Raw genomic sequence first — 25,195 nt, 5'->3', positions numbered from 1 at the left:
AAAATAGGATTACATATTTCTTAGAAGCTCATTGAAATATTTCTCCATAACTGTAAAAGGAAACCTTCCTGATGAACTGCCCCAGACCAGAGGGAAATCAAGGCAGAGCCATGGTTTGTCAGGACTTGCTTCATACTAATGAGCCCTGTGGTGCATTTGGAGCTGAGCCCTCAGGGCCTGAGGAACCTCAGGGCCTGAGAGGAGATTGCACAAACCTTTCCAGGAGTGAAAATCACAAGAAAAGCCCAAAGTGTCTCAAAGCGATAATGGGTCCAACTGAGGTCCATCCCCAACACAGGCTCCTCATGAACTCCTTGGAGGAGAGAATTGGAGGCCAGGATGGTTAAAAAAAAATACTCAGAGATTTGGTGTGGAAAGGAAAACCCAAAGTACCTAAAAAACCTTGAGTATCTCAAAGTATTAATGAGCCCCACTGAGTGTCATTACTAATAAAGGCTCTCAAGGGATTTAATAAAGCAGATAATTGGAGGCTGTGACTGCACAATCATTCTCACCAAATGGCTACCAAAAGGGAAACACCAAGTAGATTACAACAATAAAGTATCCAGAAGTATTAATGAGTCCCACTGAATGTTGCTACTGGAAAAGAATCTCCAGGGACTAATTACAGTGGATAATTGGAGGCCATGATTGCACAAACCTCTCAGAGACTCCAAGGCAAAAGCCAAACCCAAAGTCCTTTGAAAAACCCTGCAGTCCCTGGGAGCATGAAGGAGCCCCCCAGGGCCATTGCTGAGCAAGGCTCCCCAGGGACTCCTTCCAGCAGATCCTTGAGGCCACTGGCATGTGGGCTAGGGGGGGATGCTGAGGGCAGGACAAGGGGCTGCCAGTGGCCAGCCTGGCTGGGGCTGTGCCAGGAGGCCCCAGTGCCTGAGGACAAGGTGTCTCCTGCCAGCCCTTGGTGGCACAGAGCCTGCTATGCCCCAGGGCACCAAGACTTGGCTTCTCTTTGTCCCCACCTGTCATCACTGCCTGCAGTTCTCTGCTCTGCCTGGGGTCTGGGGACACTTTCTCAGTCGTGTCCCTCACTGGGACCCATTAAAAGTCCAAGAAACTTTGGAGTGTGATTCTGACTTGGAGCTCTGCAGAGGTTTCTTCAGCTGCCTCTCAGGGACTGATGTTCAAGGCCTGAGCACAAAGCCCCAGAGGGTCATTAAAGTCCTTGTGCTGTGTCTGTGCTGTTGAGCTGGGCTGGGCTCCTGGCACAGAATGCAATCCTGGTAAGCAAGAAGAGCTTGAAAAGCACATTTCTCTTGCTGAGCAGCTCTTCTGCCAGCCCAGCAGGGCTGGGGCACTGCCTGCAGCCAGCCCGGGCACAGCACAGAGGCACAGAGAGCTTCAATCAGTCAGGGCTGGGAAGGTGCTGAGAAGTGCCTGGGGCAGAATCCCTGCCAGCCCTTGGCACAGGAACCTCTGGCTGCAGGACAATGCAGCTGCAGCTCCTGCAGTGATCTCCTACAGCTGGAACATCCCAATGCCTACAGACCCTGTGAGTACATTCTCTGATTGTCTCTTGTGCAGAGCAGCCAGGGGTGCCCAGGGCTGTCCTGCAGAGCAGGCTCCTGCAGCCCAGGGTGCTGTGCTGGGGCAGGGACTCTGCTGCCTGCCAGGGACAGCTCTCAGCCGGCCCGGGGAGCTGCTCCCAGCACTGGGGAGAAGCTATGGGGGGAAGGAGCCACCCTGAGCAGGGCAGGTGCTGCTGCTGAGAGGGGCTGGGTGGGGCAGGGCTGCTCCCAGCTCCAGACCAGCCTGGGCACAGCTCCGGAGGACATTTCCCAAAGAAGGTAAGCCTGGGATTGCTGTTATAGATCAGGAGCTTTCCTGAGAGTGTTTTCAATTTCCTACTTGGAACAGGATGGGAAAGTTGGGGTGATGACAAAAAGATTTTTGCATTTTCTACATTTTTATGTATTCATAGCTCTCTAAGTTACTTTTATATTTGTAAAAAACTATTATCCTTGCTTAACTTTAATAAACTCTTAATTAACTCTATTAAACTACTATTATATACTAATAAAACTTTTATCCTTAAAAATCTCTAGTATGTTTCTTTACTTTATTTTTAGATTTTAGAACAAAAACCTGACTGTCTAAATATATTCCTGAAATACTGTATAGCGTTATCCTCTTATATAGTCCTGATATACTAAACAGTCTTATAGGAAGATGACTTATAGGAACTCTTTTTTTTTTTTTTTTTTTAACCTGAATATGAGCAGTCATGACAAAAAGTGAAGGCAAAGAAGCCTTTGGACCTGCTGCAATGAGTTGAGCCAGGGGTGTGTAACTGTGGCAACTGAATCTGCTATTGGATGTTCCTGTTCAATATCCCAATTAATCAACCTTTAAAAATTGTTGAAATCAGGGCCTGGGTGTGCTCCATTCCCACTGGGACACCTGGAAGCTTCCAAGAAAGGTCTGGTTTATACTCTAGTCTTCTAACACTGTTGCAAGGGTTTATTTCTCTTTTGATTATAGGTAACAGGGGGATGAGGGAAGCAGCAGAGGAATTGTAATCCCAGAATCCCAGAACATTCTGAGTGGAAAGGGACACACAGGATCATGAAAGGAATGTTTGAACATTTCCAGAGACTCCAGAACTGTCACTTTGGGTGGTCAGTCTCCCTGCTGGGAGCCTCCCAAAGGGCCCTCAGCCACTCCTCAGCCCTGGACAGCAGCAGCATCACCTCTGCAGGGCCCAGCAGGGCTCTCCTGAGCTGCCCTTGCCCACCTGCACACAGAGCCTGCCCCAGCCAGGGCCCTGCACACAGGCAGGTTTCTGTAGGGCCGGGGCGAGGGCACACAGGCTGGGATGGGCTCTGTGAGCGCTGGCAGGGACAAGGCTCCTCTCAGGAGGGAATGTCCAGGCCCAGGGAGATGCTCAGGGAAGGAGAGGGGGCTGAAGAGAGCAGTGCTGGGGGCAGGAGGGCACTGCTGGTGTGTGGGAGGTGCTGGGCACAGCTGGGCACGGGAACACTGTCCTGAGTGCCCGGCTGTCTCTGCCCTGCCCTCTCAGGCACAGCACCACAACATCTTCTCTTGCTTCTGCACTGCCCTGGTATTGTCACTGTTACCTGCTGCTCTCAGGGAGGCTCTGGCATTTGCAGCAGCTGAGTCAGGCACTGCCCTTGGCATTCCTACCAGGCAGGGGTGCCCATGGGAATGGGGTGTCCAAGCTTCCCTGGCACCTGTGGGGCTGTGGGCAAAGCAGTCCATGGGAAAGGGGAGTGAGCTGAGCCCCCTCGCTGAGATCCCATCTTGGGCACAGCCGGGGATCTCCTTGCTGTGCCCTTGCAAGCTCTGAGCTGCCCTCCTGGCTGCAAATCTGTGCCAGAGCCTCTGGGAGTTCCCTGAATGTCCCCCGGGGAAGGGCAAAGCTGCCAGAGCTGAGGAAATGCTGCTGGGTTTGCCAAGGGAGTCGTGAGTGCCCTTGGCACAAGGGGGGGCTGAGACCTTGCCCAGACACCTTTAGAGAGGGTGAGACATTCAGGGATCCCTCTGCTCTGGGCAGGGTCTGGTTTATCCCAGGCTGACCCGGGAGTGTGATTGTGCCCTGATTGCAGCCAAAGGTGTAAAGTCAGGGCAGTTGGGAACAAGCCCATGCAGCCCCTCACCTTCCCTGAGCCCCAGGGAATCCTTTGCCTCTCCCATCTCTCAGTGGCAAACTCTGAGTGCAGCAGAAATGCTGGGGATTTCTGACCTCAGAGAGTCAGGAATTATGTGTGGGTTGGTATAACATTCCTAAATACAACTCCTCCTATCCTTTAGAAGTGTGAACGCAGATGCTACCAAGCCTTTCAGCATTAGTAGTGATTCCCCTGACAAATCCTGAATATCCAGCCTTGTTCCTCTGCCAAGTGGCCACAAACCCAGGGCAGGGGAGAAGGGATGGCTCCTCAAGAGCCCCCAAGCACAGAGCTTGCTGCTCCTGGCACACTCAGCCAGCACAACTGGAGCTCAGGCAGGGACCTGGGTGAAGGATTTCCCAGAGCAGGAACAAGGCTGGGTGAGTCCCAGCGGGACAGTCTGCAGGGACTGGCCCAGGTTTGGCTTGAAGCAGCCTCTCCTGACTTGTCACTGTCCTTTCTCCATGAACAGGTCCCCGTGGCCAGCCCCAGCAAATGTCCAACAGCAGCTCCATCAGCCACTTCCTCCTGCTGGCATTGGCAGACACGCGGCAGCTGCAGCTGCTGCACTTCTGCCTCTTGCTGGGCATCTCCCTGGCTGCCCTCCTGGGCAACGGCCTCATCATCAGCGCCGTAGCCTGCAGCCAGCACCTGCACACGCCCATGTTCTTCTTCCTGCTCAACCTGGCCCTCACTGACCTGGGCTCCATCTGCACCACTGTCCCCAAAGCCATGCACAATTCCCTCTGGAACACCAGCACCATCTCCTACACAGGATGTGCTGCACAGGTCTTTTTCTTTATGTTCTTCATCTCAGCAGAGTTTTATCTCCTGACCATGATGTGCTATGACCGCTACGTGTCCATCTGCAAACCCCTGCACTACGGGACCCTCCTGGGCAGCAGAGCTTGTGCCCACATGGCAGCAGCTTCCTGGGCCAGTGCCTTTCTCAATGCTCTCATGCACACGGCCAATACATTTTCCCTGCCCCTGTGCCATGGCAATGCCCTGGGCCAGTTCTTCTGTGAAATCCCACAGATCCTCAAGCTCTCCTGCTCCAAATCCTATTTCAGGGAACTTGGGCCAATTGCTGTTAGTGCCTGTTTGGGTTTTGGCTTTTTTGTGTTCATTGTTTTCTCCTATGTGCAGATCTTCAGGGCTGTGCTGAGGATCCCCTCTGAGCAGGGACGACACAAAGCCTTTTCCACCTGCCTCCCTCACCTGGCCGTGGTCTCCCTGTTCCTCAGTAGTGTCATATTTGCTCACCTGAAGCCCCCCTCCATGTCGTCCCCAGCCCTGGATCTGGCCCTGTCAGTTCTGTACTCGGTGGTGCCTCCAGCCCTGAACCCCCTCATCTACAGCCTGAGGAACCAGGAGCTCAAGGCTGCAGTGTGGACACTGATGACTGGATGCTTTCAGGAACATTAAACTGCTGGCCAATTTTTGCAAATCACTTGTAATAAAAGTCATCTTTAATACTTCATTGCTGGTTTCACTGTGGAGGTTCTTTTTATGTGTCTTTTGAAATATAGTCAACAAAGAAATGTCATTTTTTGTGCCATTTCTCATTGTGTTTCTCTCCACCTTCCCTGTGGCCACAGACTGTGTCAATGAATGGCTGCCCTCTTGGTGGCTTTAAAGGAACTTAGGGATCTCCCAGCAGAGTTTTCTGCAGAGGTTCCCTTTTGTTGCCTTCTGTAGAGCTGCAGCAGCAATGTCTGTGTGCAGAGCTGGGGGCAGATCGGTGCTGGCCCAGCAGCTGTGCCCAGCAGCAGCAGCACTTGGTGTTGCCAGTGCTGCTGCCATGGCCCTGCCCCGCTGCCCTGGTGGCCCTGGTGTTGCTGTAGGGCCTGAGTGCTCTCGGGGCTGGGCACAGTGCTGGGGGTGGCAGTGCCGGGGCTGCAGCAGGGACAGGCCATGGGCACTGCTGGGGCAGCGCTAACGCCTCAGGCCAGGGCATGGGGGCTCCAGCCTCCTTACCCAGGCTCTCTCAAGAACACACCCAGGCCAATGCTGAGCACAGAAAACCCCCGTGAGCAGCCCCAGGGTGGCCGTGGGCAGGCTGGGGGCAAACAGCATGGCTGGAGCTCTGCAAGGGCCCTGGGGCACACAGGAAGGAGCAGCAGAGCAGGGGCTGATCCATCCCCAGTGCGCTGGACAGCCCAGGGCAGCGTCCCAGAGCGTCTTCATGGAGCTGCCAACACCATCCCTCCTCTGCAGCCCTGGCCTCTCCCCCAACTCACAGAGGTGCCGCATCCTTGCAGGCACAGACACGGCCGCACTGGCTCAGGAGCCCCTGTTTGCATTGCACAGAGCAGGCGGGAGCACCCCCATGCTGCTGCTGTGGGGACATCAACCTGAGGGAGCACAAATGCCATCAGCCCCTGGGGCCAGCAAGGGCTGGGGGACACCAGGGAAAGCACTCAGCTTTGTGCTGGCCTCTGCAGTCAGCCAGAAAGTTTGTTCCCATCAGCTGGGAGTTCCCTGTCCCTCTGCAGACACTGTTGTTCAGAGCCAGGGCTGCCTGGCAGCCACCCCCAAACTGCCCTGAGCATTTCCTTGGCTTCACCTTTGCTTTCTTTGCTCTTCCCTTATACAAATTTCCTGCTGTTGCCAACACGTGTTCCTTGCCCTGCAAACAGCCCATCCCTGTTTGCCCTTTCCTCTCTGGCCCCACTCCCCATTGCAGTTCCTGACTTGGCACCATGGGAACGGCCCTTGGGGAGCAGGATCATCCTCCAAGTGCTGCAGCAATTGTCTGCAGGCTCCTGCAGTGCCTCCTGCTGCTCCCTTGCCAGAGGCACCCCATGCCAGGGGGGCACATCTGGGCTGCTGTGTCTGCCTGTGGGGCTCCCTGTTCTGGGCAATGAGGAGGAGCTGCAGAGGCTCTGCAGGACTGACAGGATGGGTTTGGGGCTGGCAGGAGAAGCTGAGGCACCTGGGCTGCTGGAGCTTCTGAAGAGGATTCCCAGGGCTCATTGCGCCACTGCTCCAAGGGTGGTTTCAGGGAATCCCAGAATCAGAAAGGTTGGAAAACTACTTGGAGATCATCAATTCCATTCTGTGCCCTGACACCACCTTGCCTCCCCTAAACCTACTCTCCTCCAGGATAAAAAGCCTGATCCAGGCCAGGAGCCATTGGCCTTCTTGGCCACCTGTGTAAACTGCTGGCTCATGTCCACCTTGCTGTCCATCAGTCCCTGCAGCTCCCTTTCTGCCTGGCTGCTCTCCAGCCACTCTGTCCCCAGCCTGTAGTGCTGCAGGGGTTGTTGTGGCCCAACTGCAGGACCCGAAACTTGGACTTTTTAAACCTCCCCTTGCTGTGTTTGATCCCTTATCCAGCCTGTCCAGGGCACTGTGCAGAGCCCTCCTGCCCCGAAGTAGATCAACAATCTCAGCCAGTGTGGTGTCCCCTTGCTTCCATGAGTCCCCAGAGTGTCACAATGGTCTCCATGATTCCATGAGGCATGTCAGTGTCACAATGTCTCTTTGGTTCCATGGGACCCCTTTGTGTCACAAAGTCCCTTGGATCCCTGTGCCTTCCAGTGTCACAGTCGCACTGTGGTCCCCCAAGGCCCTGCAGTGTCACAATGGATCCTTTGTTCCATGAGGTCTGGCAGTGCAGCAATGCTCTCCTTGTTTCCACAGTGTCACAATGGCCTCTTGGTTCCATGAGGCCTCAGAGTGCCACCATGAATTCCTTGGTGCTGCAGTGTCACCATGGAGCCCTGGTGACACAAGATCCTGCAGTGTCACCAGGGACCCTTTGTTCCATGGGGCACCACAGTGTCACAATTGTTCCCTCAGTTCCCAGAGTCCTTGCAATGGAGCCATGGCCCCCTGATTCCATTGTCCCCAGGCTCTCCCAAGGGTCTCCTTGGTTCTGCAGTGGCACAATGGCCTCTTGGTTCCACAAGGCCCCACAGTATCACAGTGGCCTCTGTGGTTCCAGGAGGACCCAGAGTGTCCCAATGGACTCCTTGCTTCCATTCATCCCCACAGTGTCACAATGGCCCCTTGGTCTGTGCTGCCATGTCGTACACAGTGTCACCATGGTCCTCTTAGTGCCACCAGGCCCCGCAGTGTCACAATGGCCCCTTGCTTCCCCAGGGCCCTGCAGTGTCACAATCATCAGAGAATCAACCAGGCTGCAAAAGTCCTTGGAGGGCATTAAGTCCAACCTGGGACCCAACACCACCTTGTCACCCAGACAATGGCACTGAGTGCCCATCCAGTCTTTCCTGAAACACTCCAGGGATAATGACTCACCCACCTCACTGGGCAGCCCATTCCAATTCCCAATCACCCTTTGTGTGGAGAATATTTCCTAATATCCAGCCTAAATGTCCCCTGATGCAGCTGACGGCTGTGTCCTGTTGTCCTGTCACCGTTCCTTGACAAAAGAGCCCGATCCTCCCACCTGGCTGCACCCTCCTGTCAGGGAGTTGTAGAGAGTGATGAGGTCTCCCCTGAGCCTCCTCTTCTCCAGGATAAACAACCCCAGCTCCCTCAACCGCTCCTCACAGGACTCGTGTTCCAGACCACTCCCGAGCGTTGTTGCCTTTCTCTGGACGTGCTCCAGCCCCTCCATGTCCTTCCTAAAATGGGGCCCAGAACTGGACACAGCACTCGAAGTGCTGCCCAAAGCAAAGGGGAAGAACAACTGCCCTGCTTCTGCTGGCCACACCATTCCTGATCCATAGGACTGCCAGGGGTTGGATGAGGGAAATAGTGGGGAGGGAGTGGGGACAAAGTGTTATTTACTGTCAGACATGAAGGGTCTTGATTTTCATATCTATTCAGACTGCATTAGAAGCCAAGGCCAGCCAGAGCTGTCTGCAATGGCAGCTTTTGTGTAGGAGCAGTCTTTGGATATAGGACTTTTGGAGGTGGAATCCCAATTTTGGGCATGGGAATCTGGAGAAGAAGGATGGTTCTTATCCATGGGAAGGAAAGGCGGCAGCCCCACTGTTTCAGGGCAGAATAGAGGCAACCAGCAGAGGGCAAGGCCAGCCAGAGCACTCTGTCCTGGCAGCTTTTGTCTGGGAGAGCCCTTGCATACAGGGAATTCAGAGGAAAAGTACCAATTTCAGCCATGGGTGCCTGTGCAAGAGGGAGGGTTCTTTTCCCTAGGAAGGAAAACCTCTGTGTTTGAAGGCAGGTGAGATCCAGGTCTCAGGAATTCACGGTCAGCCAGACTTTTTGGTAATAGCAGTGTTTGTCTGGGAGCAATCCCTGGATAATGGGAATTCTGGAGGCAGAATCCCATTTCAGCCAAGGACACCTGAAGGAGAAGGACAGTTCTTTTCCATTTGAAGCAAAGCCCAGAGTCCCAGTGTTTCAGGGGTACATGAGAAGAGACCCTCAACATGCCAAGGGCAGTTGGACCAGTCGCACCAAGCCAACCAGACCTGTTCCCTAGTTTCCATGGTGCCCTGCAGTGTCACAATGGTGATGTCATATTGAATCCTTGGTTCTACAAGGCCCAGTTGTGTCACACTGGCCCCTTGTTTCCTTGAGGCACCATAGTGTCACAATGGTCCCTTGCTTCCATGAGCCTTGCAGTGTCACAACAGACCATGGGTTTCACTGAGCCCCACAGTGTCACTGTGGTCCCCTTATGGGCTCCACAAGGCTTTGAAGTGCCACAATGGCCCTTTGGTTTCACAAGGCCTCAAAGTGTAAAAATGGCCTCCATGGTTTCATGAGGCCCTGCTGTGTCACAATGGACCTTTGGTTCCATGATGCCCCAGAGTGTCACAATGGTATCCTTGGCTCCGTTGGACCCTTCATCCTACAGAGACCCACAGTGTTTTCTGTAGTCCCCGTGATTCCACGAGGCCCTGCCATGCTATAATGGCCCCTTGGTTCCAGTGGGGCCCAAAGTGTCAGAACAGTCTCCATTGTTCCATGAGGCTCCTCAAAGTCATTGTGGTGCCCTTCGTTCCACGGGCCCCACAGTGGAACAATGGACTCTTGGTTCCATGCGGTTCCTCAGTCATAATGGTCTCCTTGGATCCACAGTGTCACAGTGGCCCCTTGGCTCCATGTGGCCACCCAGTGTCACAATGGCTCATGGTTCCATGAGGCCACACAGTTTAACAATGGACCCTTGGTTCCACCAGGCCTTGCTGTGTCACAATGGACCCTTGGTTCCATGAGCTTTCACACTGCCAACAGCAGTCTCCTTGGCTCTGCAGTGTCACCATGGTCCCTTTGTTCCATGAGGTTCTGTGGTAGAACATGGTCACCGTGGTTCCATGAGGTTCTGCAGTGCCACAATGGACCCATGGTTCTACAAAGCCTTGCTGTGTCAGAATGGTCACCAAGAGGTTTCTCAGTGTCACAATGGTCTCCTTGGATCTGCAGTATCACCGTGGACCATTGGTTCAATGTGGCCCCAATGTGCCGAAAATGGATTTTGGTTCCATGGGGTTCCGCAGAACAACAATGAACCCTTTGTTCCATGAGTTTACTCAGTGTGACACTTGACTCCTTGGTTCTGAGAGGTCTTGCCATCACCAAATCTCTGAAATATCAGAATAAGACTCCTCAGCACTAATTTGCTGTTTAAGAGGGTATCATTTATTCAGCCCTGAGGTCAAGCAGGAGATAAGTCCTAACCTTATGTTGTCATGCAATTCTACCAGTGTGTTGCTTATATACAGTCACTGTGTTATCATTTACTTGTTGCCATAAAACCAACCCAAAGTTCCCAGATTCAGTCCTTCCTTCTTCTATCACTGCATTCTTGAGCCAGATGGCTTTTTCTGGTCTTCCAACCATCCTTGCTGGGAAAGCAGGCCCTGCATGCCTTGTTCCTGTGCTAAAAGTTCACAGGCATGGTAAAAATTGAATTAAACCTTTTGGTACCAAGCCCGAGGCTTTGTGTGGGCAGGCAGAGGCAGGCAGGATGCAGAGCTGTCAGCAAAGGAAGGGGCCAGCCAGGTGGGGCAGCCGGGGCATGACGACAGCCTGCAGGGACAGAGGCGCAGGGCAGGGACACCTTAGGACAGCCTGGGCTGCACAGGGCACAGGGATGGGCAGCAGCTGCAAGGCCCTGACAGAGCCAACTTGGGCAGCACTTGGGCCATGGCTGCTGGCCCTGGGCCTGAGGCCACGAGGGGACAAGTGACCCTTGCAGCCCTGGGGCCTCATTGCCTCCTTGGCCCTGCTTAGCAGCCTGGCAGGGGCCGCCCCATGGTGCTGCCCTTGGCATTGCACATCCCCACATGCCAGTGCCCATCCCGGGAAGAGCCCTGAGCAAGGAGGGAGGGACAGGATCTGCCTTGCCAGGGGCTGGGGCTCATGCCTTGGCCCTTTGCATTCCTGAAACACATCCAGGTTTGCTCAGCACCAGGGACACCTTTGCCTTGCTTGTCCCCAGCTGTCATCACTGCCTCCAGTGTTCTGCTCTGGCTGGAACCTGGGGACACTTTCTCAGTTGTGTCCCTGACAGGGATCTCTTGGAAGTGCAAGAAACTTCAGTGTTTCGAAGTAACTGAGTTCTTGAGGGTTTCGTGACATCACTGAGGGGGTTGTAGCATCACAGAGCTGGATTTGACATCATAGAGGGTGGCTGTGTGGCATCATAGAGCCAGCTGTGACATCAAAGAACAGACAATGACATAATAGGGTGACTTTGTGATGTCACAGAGTCTTCTGTGACATCACAGAGCAGGTGTATGACATCATAGGGTGACATCTCAGAGTTGGCTCTGTGACATCACTGAAGTGTGTGACATCTTAAGAAGGCTGTGTGACATCACAGGAGGTAGTGTGACATCACAGAGGGCATATGAAATCATAAGAAGGTTGTGCGAAATCACAGGGGCTGTGTGAGGTCGCTGGGGAGGTCACTCTGCCTCAGCCGCCCCTCACAGTTCCCCCCAGAGAAGTCCAACGCTGCTCGTGCACAGCGGAGGCCCCTGCCCCCTCGTGTCCCCCACCCCAGATGCAGCAGGCTCCCCCAGAGGATGTTCCACGAAATCGACCCCAGAGCCTGACACAGGGATGGGGGGCTGGGGCCGTGGGGTTGGGACAGGGGGACAGGGACTGTCCTGGCAGCATCCCCGAGTCCCCCAGGACCAGAGCCTGGGCCAGGGCCCCTTCACCCTGTTACAAACCAGGGCTTGAGAGCACTGAAAAAATCCCTGGCAAGGGACCCACAAAAACCAGATTTAATATTCAGCAACAGCACGGCAAAGTTCCTTGGCAAGAGTCACTCTGCTCCTGACTGACACTTCAGGCACACCAAGGAAACAAAGCCACAACAAAACCAAACAAAATCCAGGCATACAGAGAAATGAACACAAAACTGTCCCTCTGTGTCTGTGTGTGACAAGAGGACAGTGAGGGCAAGGATAAAAGGATTATGGTCTAAAAGCTTAACACAGCTTAAAATGGACAGGACTTGACATATGCCTTAACCTATACTGATGCCTTAAACATCTCCATTTCGCTAAAGAACAGAGCTTAACAGTATTTAACCTAACTTATAACCTATGACTTTGCAATTTAACAGATGAATACCATTTAACAGTATTTAACTCAGCTTATAACTTATATTAAACATAAAAACTTAGCAAAAGAAGAAATCTTAGAAGCATTTCACTTCAGTTTTTCCTCATGGCTTAACCTTACCTACAGGCCTGACTGACTCAGCTATCCAAGGCACTCCAGCCCCTCAGAGAGCAGCATTTCTGCCCCATTTCCCCAGCACAGGCACTCCTGTGTGCACACAGACACCAAGAGTCAGTGCAAGGCACCTGTGAGAAATTCCCCTGAGGGCAGGAAATGCTCCCTGGGGATCCTTTGGCATCTCCCCAGCAGGTGAAGGGTTGAGCCTGGAGGAGTGGGGGGATTGGCGCAGGCTCTGTCGCTGTTCAGGGATCCCCGAGTGCAGCAAACGGGAGAGTTCCCGGCTGGGAGAGGCCCCACTCAGAGGGAGTCGCTGGCCCAGGAGAGCTCCAAGGGGCTCCTTTTGGAGCACTGTTTGTAGGACCCCAAGAGAGGGGCTTCAGTCCCAGCAACGGTTCATCCTGGCCGCACTCGGCATTAACAGCTTTCTTTGGCAGTGTGAGAACAGGGATGTTGTGGCCAGGGAACAAAACTGAGGGAACAAAAGCAGTTCCCAGGGCTGCTCCTACAGAAACCAGGAGCTCCTTGGGCAGCAGCAGTGCCTGGGGCAGCCAGTGTTTGTGATGAGCTGCAGAGGAGCTGAGCCCAGGGGCTGCTGGCCAAGGCCGAGGCCCAAGGAGCATTTCTCAGCTGGCAGGGCGGCCTGAGAAGGGGAGGGGGGAATGCAGCAGCACAGGGCCCATGGAACCAAGGGAGCATTGTGACACTGTGGGGCCCTGTGAGACCAAGGGACCATTGTGACACTGTGGGGCCCTGTGAGACCAAGGGACCATTGTGACACTATGAGGCCTCATGGAATCATGGAGAGCACTGTGACTCTGCTGGGCCTCGTGGAACCAAGGGAGCCCTATTGACACTGTCTGGCTCCATGGAATGCAGGGATCATTGTGACACTTGGAGGCCCCATCAAACCAAGGGTTCATTGTGACACCACGGAGCCTCATGGAACCATGGAGGCCATTATGACACTTCAAAGTCTCATGGAACCAAGGGGCCATTGTGACACTGTGGGCACAATGGAATCATGGAGACCATTGTGAAACTATGAGGTACCATGGAATAAGAAAAACATTGTGACACTGTGAGGTCTCATGGAAGCAGTGAGACCATTGTGACCCTGGGGGCCCCCACAGGACCAAGAGGACCATTGTGATACTGTGGGGCCTGGTGAAACCAAGAGGCCTGTGTGACACTGCAGGGCTGCATAGAACCAAAGGTCCATTGTGACATTGCATGGCCTCGTGTCATCAGTGGTACATTGTGACACTGAGGGCCTCATGAAACAGAAGAGTCATGTGATATTGTGGAACCTGGGGAACCATGGAGACCATTGTGAAGCTGCAAGGCCTCATGGAATCATTTGTACCCTTGTGACATTGTGGGACCTTATGAAACCTAGAGGCCATTGTGACACTCTGGGACCACATTGAACCAAGGGTCCATGGTGACACTGCAGATCTTCTTCTAATCAAGGGGCCATTGTGACACTTCAGGGCCCCATAAAACCAAGGGAACACAGAACAGCTATGGCTGGTTTGGCCTCCCCTGGAATGCCTGACTGGTCCAGCTGACCTTGGCATGTTGAGGGTCTCTTCTCATCTGCTGCGGAAATTCTGGGGCTCCATGCTTTCCTTCCTATGAAAAAGAACTCTCCTTCTCCTCCAGGCACCCATGGTCAGAATTGGGATTTCACCTCTCAGTTTCCTTATATCCAGGGATTGTTCCAATAGGAATATTGCCAGAACATGTCGGTCTTGCATTGGTTTCACAAGGGTCATTTCCCATCTGTCTCCAAAACATTGGGGAAGGCTCCATGCTTTCCTTCCGATGGGAAAGAACAGTCCTGCTTCTCCCAGGCGCCCATGGCTGAGATTGGGATTCCACCTCCAAAATTCCTTAAATCGAAAGACTGCTCCCAGACAAAATCTGCCATTGCTGACAAGTCTGGCTGGTCTTGGACTGCTCAGGCTCTCACCTGCCTTCCAAACACTGGGGCTCTGGGCTTTCCTTCCTATGGAAAAGAACCGTCCTTCTCAGCCAGGTGCCCATGGCCAGAATTGGGGATCCACCTCCAACATTGCCCATTGTGAGAGACTGGAGCAGATTGTTGGCTCAAAACATTTTGTGGGTGGGGGAGGAAGGGGCAGGTCCAGCCTTGCCCTGCCCTGGAACCCCAGTGTTATGTTTGCCCAATTATCCAATCACAAATAAAAACCAAACAGAATTAAATGTAGCAGCAATTTTAATGAAGTCGTTTAGAATATATAAAATTGAATACAATCAAAATATTGACAATATAATTTGGTTAAAATGAGGAATAATCTGGTTCTGATAATGACGCATAAGTAAGAAAATTACCGCGGGGTACGGAGTGCAAGGGCTTTGGGACCCCTGCCACCTCACGTACAAGGTCATCAAGTTACAATTCCCCTTTTTATGCTGTGTGCCATCACCATCTCCTCCCATTTTTGATTTGTCACATTCGTATTTCCACCCTCATCATCATCTTCATCACGCATGTGCCACCATTCCTTTTAGGTGGTCGCACCACTCTTTGGGGGTGGTCTGAGGAAGGCTTCTCCTCTTCCTCAGGTGTCCTTTATTTCACCTTTGGATTACACATGCGCACCAAGCTGGTATAGTATGAGCCAAAACTAACATTATATGAGCCAATGCCATGTTCTAACATTAAAGCAATAAATCTCATCAAATTAACATGTTCCTGATTTCCACCCAAGTATTCCCTCTCTTTCAGATAAATTTAGTAATTGTTATCTCTTACTCCTTCCTGTCCTGAACATCTGCAGGAGAAAAGGGGGGGTAGCAGACCCCTCCCTTCCCTTCTTCCTGGCATTTCACTTTTTAACCATTTTGTTATCACCAAATCATAATTACTGTATCAATATTGATTACTGTTTCAATTTTGTCAGCACGAATCACACCTATTTATCACAACTGGATACTAGGAAAAAGCTTTTACTGGAAAAGTGATAAAGTACTGGAATTGTCTGTCCTGGGAGGTGGGGGAGGATGTGTTTACAAAAAGACTGGATATAGTACTGAGTGCCATGGTCTAGTTGAGATGGTGTTAGGGCATGCGTTGGACTTGATGATCTTAAACGTCTCTTCCAGCCTTGTGATTCTGTGATTCTGTTCTTGTGTGACATCACAGACCAGGCTGTGACACCACACAGTAGGCTATGACATCGCTGGTATATTATGTGACATCACAGAGCAGGCTGTGACATCACAGTGTGGCAGCATGACATCACAGAGCAAGCTGTGAGGTCACAGAGTGTACTGTGACATTACAGGGTGGCTGTGTTACATCACGGAAGGTGTTGTGACATTGTGGGGTGGTTCTGTGGGCCCACAGAGGTGCTGTTTGACATGCTAAGTGAGTTTTGACATCAGGATGTGACATCACAGAGCAGGCTGTGACATTCATTGGCCGGTTGTGTGACATTATAGAACAGGTTGTGATGTCACCAAGTGGGCTGTGACATCACAGGATGGCTGTGTGACATCACAGAACAGGCTGTGAGGCCACAGAGAAGACTCTCTCATCGTAGATAAGGGCTCTGTGCCATCACAGAGAAGCTGTGTGATGTCAGAGAGAAGGCTGAGACATGACAGAGTGGGTTGTGGCATCACAGAGCTGCCTGTGAAATCACAGAGTGTGGGAGGACAGATTGTCAAGAGAACAGAGATAGTGCTGAAGGCTATCTTGCTCCTGATGAATTGCAGCTGGACTAATTCCCAAAGAGTGGGAAAAGCCTTGCCCTTAATAGGATGTGTTTTCCAAAGAGTGGGTTTATAAAGGAGTGGGTTAGCTGGCCGAGAATCAACTGCAGTCTGCAGGCTGTGCTGTGGGGAAAAAGAGCTGAGCAGTTGTGTGAGGGGTAGAAAAGGGAAGATGTCGTGTGAGGGAGAGACAGGCTCATGTGGTGGTGCAAGGGACAGGAAAGAGTTAGCTGGTCCCACAGAAGGAAGAGAGAAGGAGTCAGAAGGCTGCATGGAGTTGCCTGAGGGTAGTCTACAGACAGAAAGGTTTGAGAGTTTTTAGATAATAAGGGGCTGGCGCTTGGGTCACGACCCAAAGTCACACCTGGGGGAAGGGCCCAGGAAGACCAAGGGGTATTTACAGCTGACCACGAGGCAAGCACACATCTTGACCCTACCTCCTCTTGGAATTTCTATCTGAACACTGCTGGAATCCAGGAGTTGGTAGATGTGTGTGTGCCTCTCTGTATCTTTTTTGTCTTTCTCTCTTTCTGTGTCTTCTTCTTCTGTTTTGAGCTCCTGCAAATTTTGATCAACATTAATTTGGACAGGCTTAGAGTTTGTGAAGTTGAATGGGTCAAGTCAATTCTTGAAAAATGTTTTTTGTTGATTGAATGTGTCTGTCATAGTTTGACATGAGAAGAATTAAAAAAGTAATACAAAACTTGTTGTGTAACTGACAATCTGTTAAACCACTAAGGTGCTGAACACGCCTCTGTGAAACAGAGATGTTAAAGACAAAAAAACCCAGGAACCTCCTCTTTCTTCTCCAGTCAACAAAGAAGAAGCAGATCCTGGCCCGGCCCCCATCTCAACCAAACCAAACCAAACCAAGCAACCCTGCCTTGGGCTGAGCCCCTTCCCCCCTCCCCAGGCTGCCCCCCTCCCATCGGCCCCATTCAAACCAAACCAAACCCCAACAACTACCAAACAGGAAAACAAAAGAGGCTACAAAACCCCAACCAGAACAAAGCTAGCCACAGCTATTCAAATCTTGCCATCAAGTCCCCTCCCCCCAACACAACTCAAACCAAAAACCCCTACAACCTATAACCCTTACAAAATAACCCTACAACTAAAATTGAACACAAAAACCCAAAAAACCAACCATAAAACCAATCCTAACACACCCAACCACAACTTCCACCACAAGTTACTGGTGGGTCAGGTGTTACCCCTTGCAATACTTCAATCCTCCCATGAGTTAAAGAAAAACAAAATACAAGCATATTAAAAAACAATATAAAACCATCAAAGTCAGTAAAGAAGAAATTAAATCCCCCTAAAAAAAGAAGAAAAATTACCTTACTCTTAAAACTAAAATCCTCCTTTAAATTATAAAGAAAAAACTCCTGTTCATTATAACACATAAAATGAAAAAACAAAAACTAAAAAAGATTCAAAGTAATATCAAAAAACCCTACAAAATAAAAGAAAAAATTAGAAGAAGTGTAGTTCATCAAAATTTTAAACAGAAAAATAAAAAGTAATCCAGTACCCCCAAAAGAGGATCTCTATTTTCAGTGATAAAAATATTTTTAAAAGTAAATAATAAAAACTTTCCCCTTTAAATACATCATCTTCAAAACAATACCCCATAAGTTCATATGGCCCATCAACAAGCTGTAAAAAAGCTCGTAGCAATGAAAATAACTTCACAATAAGAAAGTTCTCCGGACAACTGTTATCCATTACTAAAGTAAGAACCACAAAAAAACTATTTTTCCTTAACTAAAAAAAATCTCCATAACCTTAGCAAAAAAGAACATCTCTCCCGAAGTAAACGAAAAAAAGACTATTCTAGAAATAGTAAACTAACTAGAAATTTTAGGTTTATTTTCTTTACATTGTCAGTAAAAAAAAAAGCTGTACAGAAAAAATGAGTTCAAAAGAGTTTATTTTAATGCTTACTACCTTTTTTCTTTTAGTTACTTTCAATAAGATTTTCTTTATACCCTTTTAAAAGTTTAAGCCTATTTTACCTGTCTCCTAATCCTATCTCACAGCAAAAAAAAATGCATAAATAATTAACCAACAATAAAACCCATCACTCATCAATATATTAAGAAATCTCAAAATTAGAAAAATCATAAATTAACAAACAAAAAAAACCCCTACAATGTTATAATAAAACCTTTTGCCAAAGTTTCTCTGATTTTCTAAAGTTCTCAGTAAAATCTGTTTGGCTGTTTTGAACTCCTGAGAATCTCTTGATGATATTTCTCCAGTGCATCAAACTCAGAGTACACAAATAATTGTAAATACTTTTAAATGTCTCCTTCAGAGAGTTTCTTGGAGAATGGGAGTCAGGGCTTGTGTGTCCTGCTTGGCACAGCCCAGGCAGGGCTCTCCCAGCCCCATTCCACACTCCATTTCCCAGCTGGAGCCGCTGGTGCCTCTGAGTTGTGCTGCCCCAGCCCCAGGGACGCTCTCCTTGTCTGCCCATTCCCCCACGGGCTCTGGCCAGGGATGGCCTCAGTGGGGGCTGCTGACATCCTCAGCAACTTGGAGGCTGCTGCTGAATTGTACTGCTGCAGAGGCTTGTTCAGCCTGCAGCTCTTCAGTGCAGGAATTCAGTGTCCCAGGGCTCATGAACATCCAAACACCTGAACAAGCTAAGCCTCAGGGAATCATTTGATCTAATTTCCAAATCTTCTGTGGTTAATTAGACAGATTCCATCAGTGTATTCAAAGTGAACATATTATACTTACAAAGATAGTCAGGAAATTTTTTCAGGACCTGATTAGGTTTTTTTTTCCTGTTAATACATTGATATGTGCAATCTCCAATTGACACTGAATCCAAGTACCTCCTCATGCAGTTTGAGTAGATGTGAAAATCAAGACCCTTCATGGCTGACAATGCATCAGACTCTGTCACTACCCCCACCCCACCATTTCCCCTATCCAAGGCCTGGCACTCAGAGCAGCCTTGTGCAAATCTGAGCTCCCTCCAGCCCAGGCTGCACCTGCAGCTTTCAGCTCCTTGGCTGCAACTCCCACCTGCTTTCCTTGCAGAAGGAGCTGCCCGAGACACAGAGGGATGTTCATTTCTTGTCAGCCAGCAAAGCCAAGGCAAGGCACAGCTCCATCAAATGCAAAAGTCATTCCTCTGCTGGGTATTAAATCCCCTTTCCACAGCAGACAGTCTCAGAGCAATGGAAAACACCTTCTGTGCCCAGCACAGATCCCAAGGTCCCCCAAACCCTCCCTGCCCCGATTCTGCCCAGATTTGCTCTTTGCACACATGAGTCACAGGCTGCAGTCAGGAGCCCCCTCCATGCCCAGAGGGAGGAAAAGAGGGAAAGTGGATGAAGAGCTCTCCTGTGCAGAGCCAAGGTCCAAGTGCCCCTTAATAGCCATCACAGCTCTTCCCTCAGCTCTCTGGGTTGTCCCAGCAGCATCTGACATGTCCCAAATCCGCCAGGGATTCCCATACGGGAACAGTTTTAGACAAAGACATAAGAAAAGGTAATTCTGTGAAAAACACAAATAAGATGTGTACTAATGTGACATATATTTGAACTTCAGAAAGGTTGGGCAACTCCCTGAAGCTTAAAGCATGAAACCAGTAAACTGAGAGGCACTTGAATGACCAGAGAGCATCTGGAGGAGGAATTTGGGAACAGCAGGAAGAACATAGGATCCAGCTGGTCTAGTGGAGAGATGTTCTTAGACATGGCCATTTAACCAGGAGAGCTGGAAACACCTCAAGGAAGAGCGAGAGGAAATAATAGACTAAAAAAAGGTGACACAAGTAGATGGGAAAATTAGTATTTCTTCTCCAGCAATCAGTACATTTCCAGGAAATTCCTGTTCCTGGTGGGACAACTTTGCCATTTCATAAAAGTACTCAAATGACCCAGATAATAAAGATTCGCTTGTATAATATGAAACTAACAGGTTTTAACACCAGTGCCCCTTTCCAGGCAGACATCAGCTGTGTGCCCATGAACAGGCAATGCCACTTGTGCCCTCAGGTGCCCAGCTGGGATTGGATCTCTCCGAGAGCACCTGAGGGAGAGCAGAGCACCTTGCAAGCTCCAGGTCCCTGCCAGCCCCGCAGGGCTCCTGTGCCATCAACATCTGCTCTGCTGCAGTCTGAAACAGGGCCCAGCATGGTGCCGGGATCATCAGAGAACTGAGGTGTGTGCTGGAATTCCATGGCCTCGCCATGGCGCAGCAGCCCTGCATTTGCCTCCTGCAGCCTTGCTCTCCAGCACAGCCATGGAGGCTCTTTGGGCTCCTGGCTGTTGCTGCAGGCAGCAAGGGCAGCTGAGCTGTGCCTTTGGCACAGTCAGGCCTGGCCAGCGCAGGCCATGCTCAGCAATTGCTTGTCTGTGCCTGGCCTTGCTGCCAGCCCCGGCAGCGGCTGGACACTGATGGTTTCTGTGCCAGGCTCTCTGAGCCCAGTCCAGCTCCCTGCAAGCTCTGCCAGCTGCCCTGAGCTCTGGGCAGCACCAAGGGCCTCTCCCCAGCCCAGCCCAGCCGGCTCTGGCCCCACAGCTCTGCTCAGCCCAGGCTGCTCTGGCCACTGGCCCCACGGCCTCAGCCCCTGGCAAGGGCACAGCAGCAGCTGCAGCTGCCACAGGACTCAGCCCCAGCCATGGGGGAAGGGGCTTGGCCAAGGCCAAAGGAGGCTTCCTGGCTGCCCTGCTCCCCTCTGGCTGAGGTGCTGAGAGCTCTGCAGCCCCTGCTGCCATCCCATCTGCCCAGGGCAGCACAAGAGCCCCGGCCTTGGGGCCCTCCAGAGCTGCTCCAGGCCCAGGGCCCATGCCAGAGCTGGGGCAGCCCCAAGGCTGTGCCAATTTCTGTTCATTGCTGCTCCCATGGGGATGGATCCTCAGCCACTTGGATGTTTCTGATGAATTTTATTCCTCCAGAGGCCTCTTCTTTCCTGAGTTCTTCAGTTCAGGAATTTAGTGAGAAAAGCTCATAAACATTTGTTCAAAACACCCAAACAAAAAAAGCCCCTGGGAATAATTGAAGTTTTCAATTCTTCTTTGGTTAATTAGACAGAATTCAGAAGTGTATTCAAAATTAATATACTGTACTGTAAACAGTGCGGCGAGAACTCTTTTGTCCTGTTTTCTTTTTCTGTTCATAGGTCGATATCAGCAATGTCCAATTGATACTGACCCCCAGCACCTCCTAATGCATTCTTAATAGAGAAGTGTAAAATCGTGTCTCGGCGGGCAGTTTAGGTCCACTCCTGCTAGCTGTGGACTCTAGCCCACACGATCTTAGATGGATGAAGGCAAAAGACGAGAAGCGCTCTGTTCCATGTGGCAACGAATGTCCTCTGTTTATTGTCTTGAGAACCACTAGATGGAAAAATCTGCATGGAAAGAGAGCTCGTGGTTCATGGCAGGAGACTTTTATACCCGGGGGAATGGGGGGAGGAGGAAGAGGAGCACAGGCAATGGGATACCCGTGAGGAGGGGTGAGGGGAGGGATTGACCAGGGGATAGACCGAGAAGGGGTATTGGGAAGAGGGGTGGATGAGGGAGAGACCATGTGATGGGAGAGGGAAATAACAGACCACGTGATATAACAGAAGCTATTCAGTGGAATATAAAGACTACTCAGTGCAAATCTCAAATCATCCACTACAAAACAATGTTGAGAGCATTTTAGGCAGACACTGGTCTGCGAGGCCTGCTTGCACAACCCGGCATGTGTGCCTGCTAGCAGAGACGTGCTAGAAGAGATATGCTGCCCTTGGACAGACAATATGAAGATACTTGCAAGGTTGTGCCCAAGGAAAAGGGATGTGAAGCAGGATGTTCTGAGGATAAGAAAAGAAGATGTGGGGCAAGATGATCTACTGATACTTTTGCCCAGATATGCTACGGGACTTAAGCTATGTTAGCTTTCTGCTTTGTAACCAATCAAATTTATTCCCATGTTGATGAACCCTGCATTACTATATAAATGTACCCTCAGATTTGCAATAAACTGAGCAAGGATCATTACCTCTATGAGGATTGATCTTTGACTCAGGGGGCTCTTCTCTCTCCCTCGCTCTCCTTCCCCCCTTCTCCCATTATTTCTCTTTTTAAAACAACAACTAAATAAATTATTTAGTGCAAAAGAACAGATATGAAAACCAAGAGCCTTCATGGCTGACAATCAATCAGACTTAGTCCTTATCCCAACCCCACCATTTCCCTCCTCCAACCCCCTGGCACTCCTATGGATCAGGAATGGTGTGGCCAGCAGGAGCAGGGCAGTGATTCTTATCCTGTGCTCTGCACTGGTTAGGCAGCACCTCGAGTGCTGTGTCCAATTCTGAGCCTCCCAATTTAGGAAGGACATGGAGGGGCTGGAGCATGTCCAGAGAAGGGCAACAAGGCTGCTGAGGGGTCTGGAACACAAGTCCTGTGAGGAGCGGCTGAGGGAGCTGGAGTTGTTTAACCTGGAGAAGAGGAAGCTCAGGTGAGACCTCATCACTCTCTGCAACTCCCTGACAGGAGGGTGCAGCCAGATGGGGGTCAGGCTCTTCTCCCAAGGAAAAGTGACAGGAAAGAGGACACAGCCTTCAGCTGCACCAGGGGACATTCAGGCTGGACATTAGGAAATATTCTCCACACAAAGGGTGATTGGGCGTTGGAATGGGCTGCCCAGGGAGGGGGTGAGTCACCGTCCCTGAACTTGTTTAAGGAAAGACTTGGTGTGGCACTCAGTGCCATGGTCTGGGTGACAAGGTGGTGTTGGGTCCCAGGCTGGACTTGATGCTCTCCAAGGTCTTTTGCAGCCTGGTTGATTCTCTGATGATTGTGACACTGCAGGGCCCTGGGGAAGCAAGGGGCCATTGTGACACTGCGGGGCCTGGTGGCACTAAGAGGACCATGGTGACACTGTGTACGACATGGCAGCACAGACCAAGAGGCCATTGTGACACTGTGGGGCTGAATGGAAGCAAGGAGTCCATTGGGACACTCTGGGTCCTCCTGGAACCACAGAGGCCACTGTGACACTGCAGGGCCTTGTGGAACCAAGGGGCCATTGTGCCACTGCGGAACCAAGGAGACCCTTGGGAGAGCCTGGGGACAATGGAATCAAGGGGCCATGGCTCCATTGCAAGGACTCAGGGAACTGAGGGTACAATTGTGACACTGTGGTGCCCCATGGAACAAAGGGTCCGTGGTGACCCTGCAGGATCTTGTGTCACCAGGGCTCCATGGTGACACTGCAGCGCCAAGGAATTCATGGTGGCACTCTGAGGCCTCATGGAACCAAGAGGCCACTGTGACCCTGCAGGGCCTTGTGGAACCATGCAGAGCATTGTGACAGAGCAGGACCTGGTGTCATGATGGGGCCATTGTGACACTGCAGGGCCCCATGGAACCAAGGACAAGTGCTGCTCCTCAGGGACTCCTGGAATGAAGGAAACATGTTGGACACTGTGCTGGCCCTTGGGACCAAGAGGCCATTGTGACACTGTGGAACCAAGGAGAGCATTGCTGCCCTGCCAGACCTCATGGAACCAATGATCCATTGTGACACTGCAGGGCCTTGGGGGACCCAGAGCCATTGTGACCCTCTGGGGCCCAAGGATCCAAGGGACTTTGTGACACCAAGGGGTCCCATGGAAACAAAGGAATGTGGTGACACTGGGTAGCTTCATGGAATCATGGAGAGCATTGTGACATTGTCGGGCCTCATGGAACCATAGTAACACCAAGCTGGGTGTGAGTGTTGATCTGCTGGAGGGTAGGAGGGCTCTGCACAGGGCCCTGGACAGGCTGGATCCAGGGACCAAATCCAACCAGGTGAGGTTTAACAAGTCCCAGTGCCGGGTCCTGGCAGGCTGGACATGAGCCAGCAGTGTGCCCAGGTGGCCAAGAAGGCCAGTGGCTCCTGGCCTGGATCAGGAATGGTGTGGCCAGCAGGAGCAGGGCAGTGATTCTTGCCCTGTGCTGGGCACTGGTCGGGCAGCACCTCGAGTGCTGTGTCCAGTTCTGGGCCCCCCAATTTAGGAAGGACATGGAGGGGCTGGAGTGTGTCCAGAGAAGGGCAACAAGGGTGCTGAGGGGTCTGGAACACAAGTCCTGTGAGGAGCGGCTGAGGGAGCTGAGTTGCTTATCTGCAGAAGCGGAGGCTCAGCAGAGACAAGGCAGTGTCAGGGCACAGGCTGCACTTGATGATCTCCAAGGTCTTTTCCAACCTTGTTGATTCTGGGGTTCTCTGAAACCAACCTTGGACCACTTGCACAATGAGCCCAGGGCCTCCTCTTCAGAAGCTCCAGCAGCCCAGGTGCCTCAGCTTCTCCTGCCAGCCCCAAAGCCCATCCTGTCAGTGCTGCAGAGCCTCTGCAGCTCCTCCTCACTGCCCAGAACAGGGAGCCCCACAGGCAGACACAGCAGCCCAGATGTGCCCCCCTGGCCTGGGCTGCCTCTGGCAAGGGAGCAGCAGGAGGCACTGCAGGAGCCTGCAGACAATTCCTGCAGCACTTGGAGGATGATCCTGCTCCCCAGGGGCCGTTCCCATGGTGCCAAGTCAGGAACTGCAATGGGGAGTGGGGCCAGAGAGGAAAGGGCAAACAGGGATGGGCTGTTTGCAGGGGAGGGAACAGGGCTGGGCAAGAGGAAGAAATCTGGATCAGGAAAGAAAAAAGGAAGCAACGGTGAAGCCAAGGAAATGCTCAGGGCATTTTGGGGGGGCTGCCAGGCAGCCCTGGCTCTGAGCAACAGCATCTGCAGTGGCACAGGAAACTCCCAGCTGATGGGAACAAACTTTCTGGCTGGCTGCAGAGGCCAGGACAAAGCTGAGTGCTTTCCCTGGTGTCCCCCAGCCCTTGGTGGCCCCAGGGGCTGATGGCATTTGTGCTCCCTCAGGTTCATGTCCCCACAGCAACAGCATGGGGGTGCTCCCGCCTGCTCTGTGCAATGCAAACAGGGGCTCCTGAGCCAGTGCTGCCGTGCCTGTGCCTGCAAGGATGGGGCACTGTTGTGATGCACTGTATAGGTATTTAGATACTGCACTGGGTGTTGTGTTACCTGTAGCCTTGTCCCTTGAAACCCCTCCCTTTGCCCCTCCCCACTGGTGTGGCCTTCCGTCCCCGCCTCCCATTCTGCGGGTATAAATGTCCCTGGAGTTGGGCTTCGGCCTCTCTCTCCTTC

General features: G+C 51.5%; 1 protein-coding gene and 1 pseudogene across 2 annotated transcripts; both read left to right on the top strand.

The window, feature by feature from the left end:
• Positions 1-25,195, top strand: part of LOC119696322 — a 2,199,709-nt pseudogene that overhangs the window by 1,243,068 nt on the left and 931,446 nt on the right.
• LOC119696343 (olfactory receptor 14I1-like) lies at positions 1,353-5,115 on the top strand. Of its 2 annotated transcripts, XM_038126048.1 has the most exons (3): positions 1,353-1,510; positions 2,241-2,437; positions 4,120-5,115. In XM_038126048.1, exon 3 carries the CDS (start codon positions 4,143-4,145, stop codon positions 5,073-5,075), a length of 933 nt encoding a protein of 310 aa, XP_037981976.1. In that variant the 5' UTR covers positions 1,353-1,510; positions 2,241-2,437; positions 4,120-4,142; the 3' UTR covers positions 5,076-5,115. The 2 variants fall into 2 exon arrangements, with proteins under 2 accessions (XP_037981976.1, XP_037981977.1); XM_038126049.1 differs by lacking the exon at positions 2,241-2,437.

Source organism: Motacilla alba, unplaced genomic scaffold (assembly GCF_015832195.1).
Source record: "Motacilla alba alba isolate MOTALB_02 unplaced genomic scaffold, Motacilla_alba_V1.0_pri HiC_scaffold_28, whole genome shotgun sequence".
NCBI lineage: Eukaryota > Metazoa > Chordata > Aves > Passeriformes > Motacillidae > Motacilla > Motacilla alba.
The sequence above is the reverse complement of the archived record's forward strand: the minus strand, read 5'-3'. Positions and strand labels throughout refer to the sequence as shown.

What these genes read in the sequence shown, in the direction of transcription:
- LOC119696343 (XM_038126049.1), top strand. Translation starts at nt 4,143, where the DNA reads ATGTCCAACAGCAGCTCCATCAGCCACTTCCTCCTGCTGGCATTGGCA.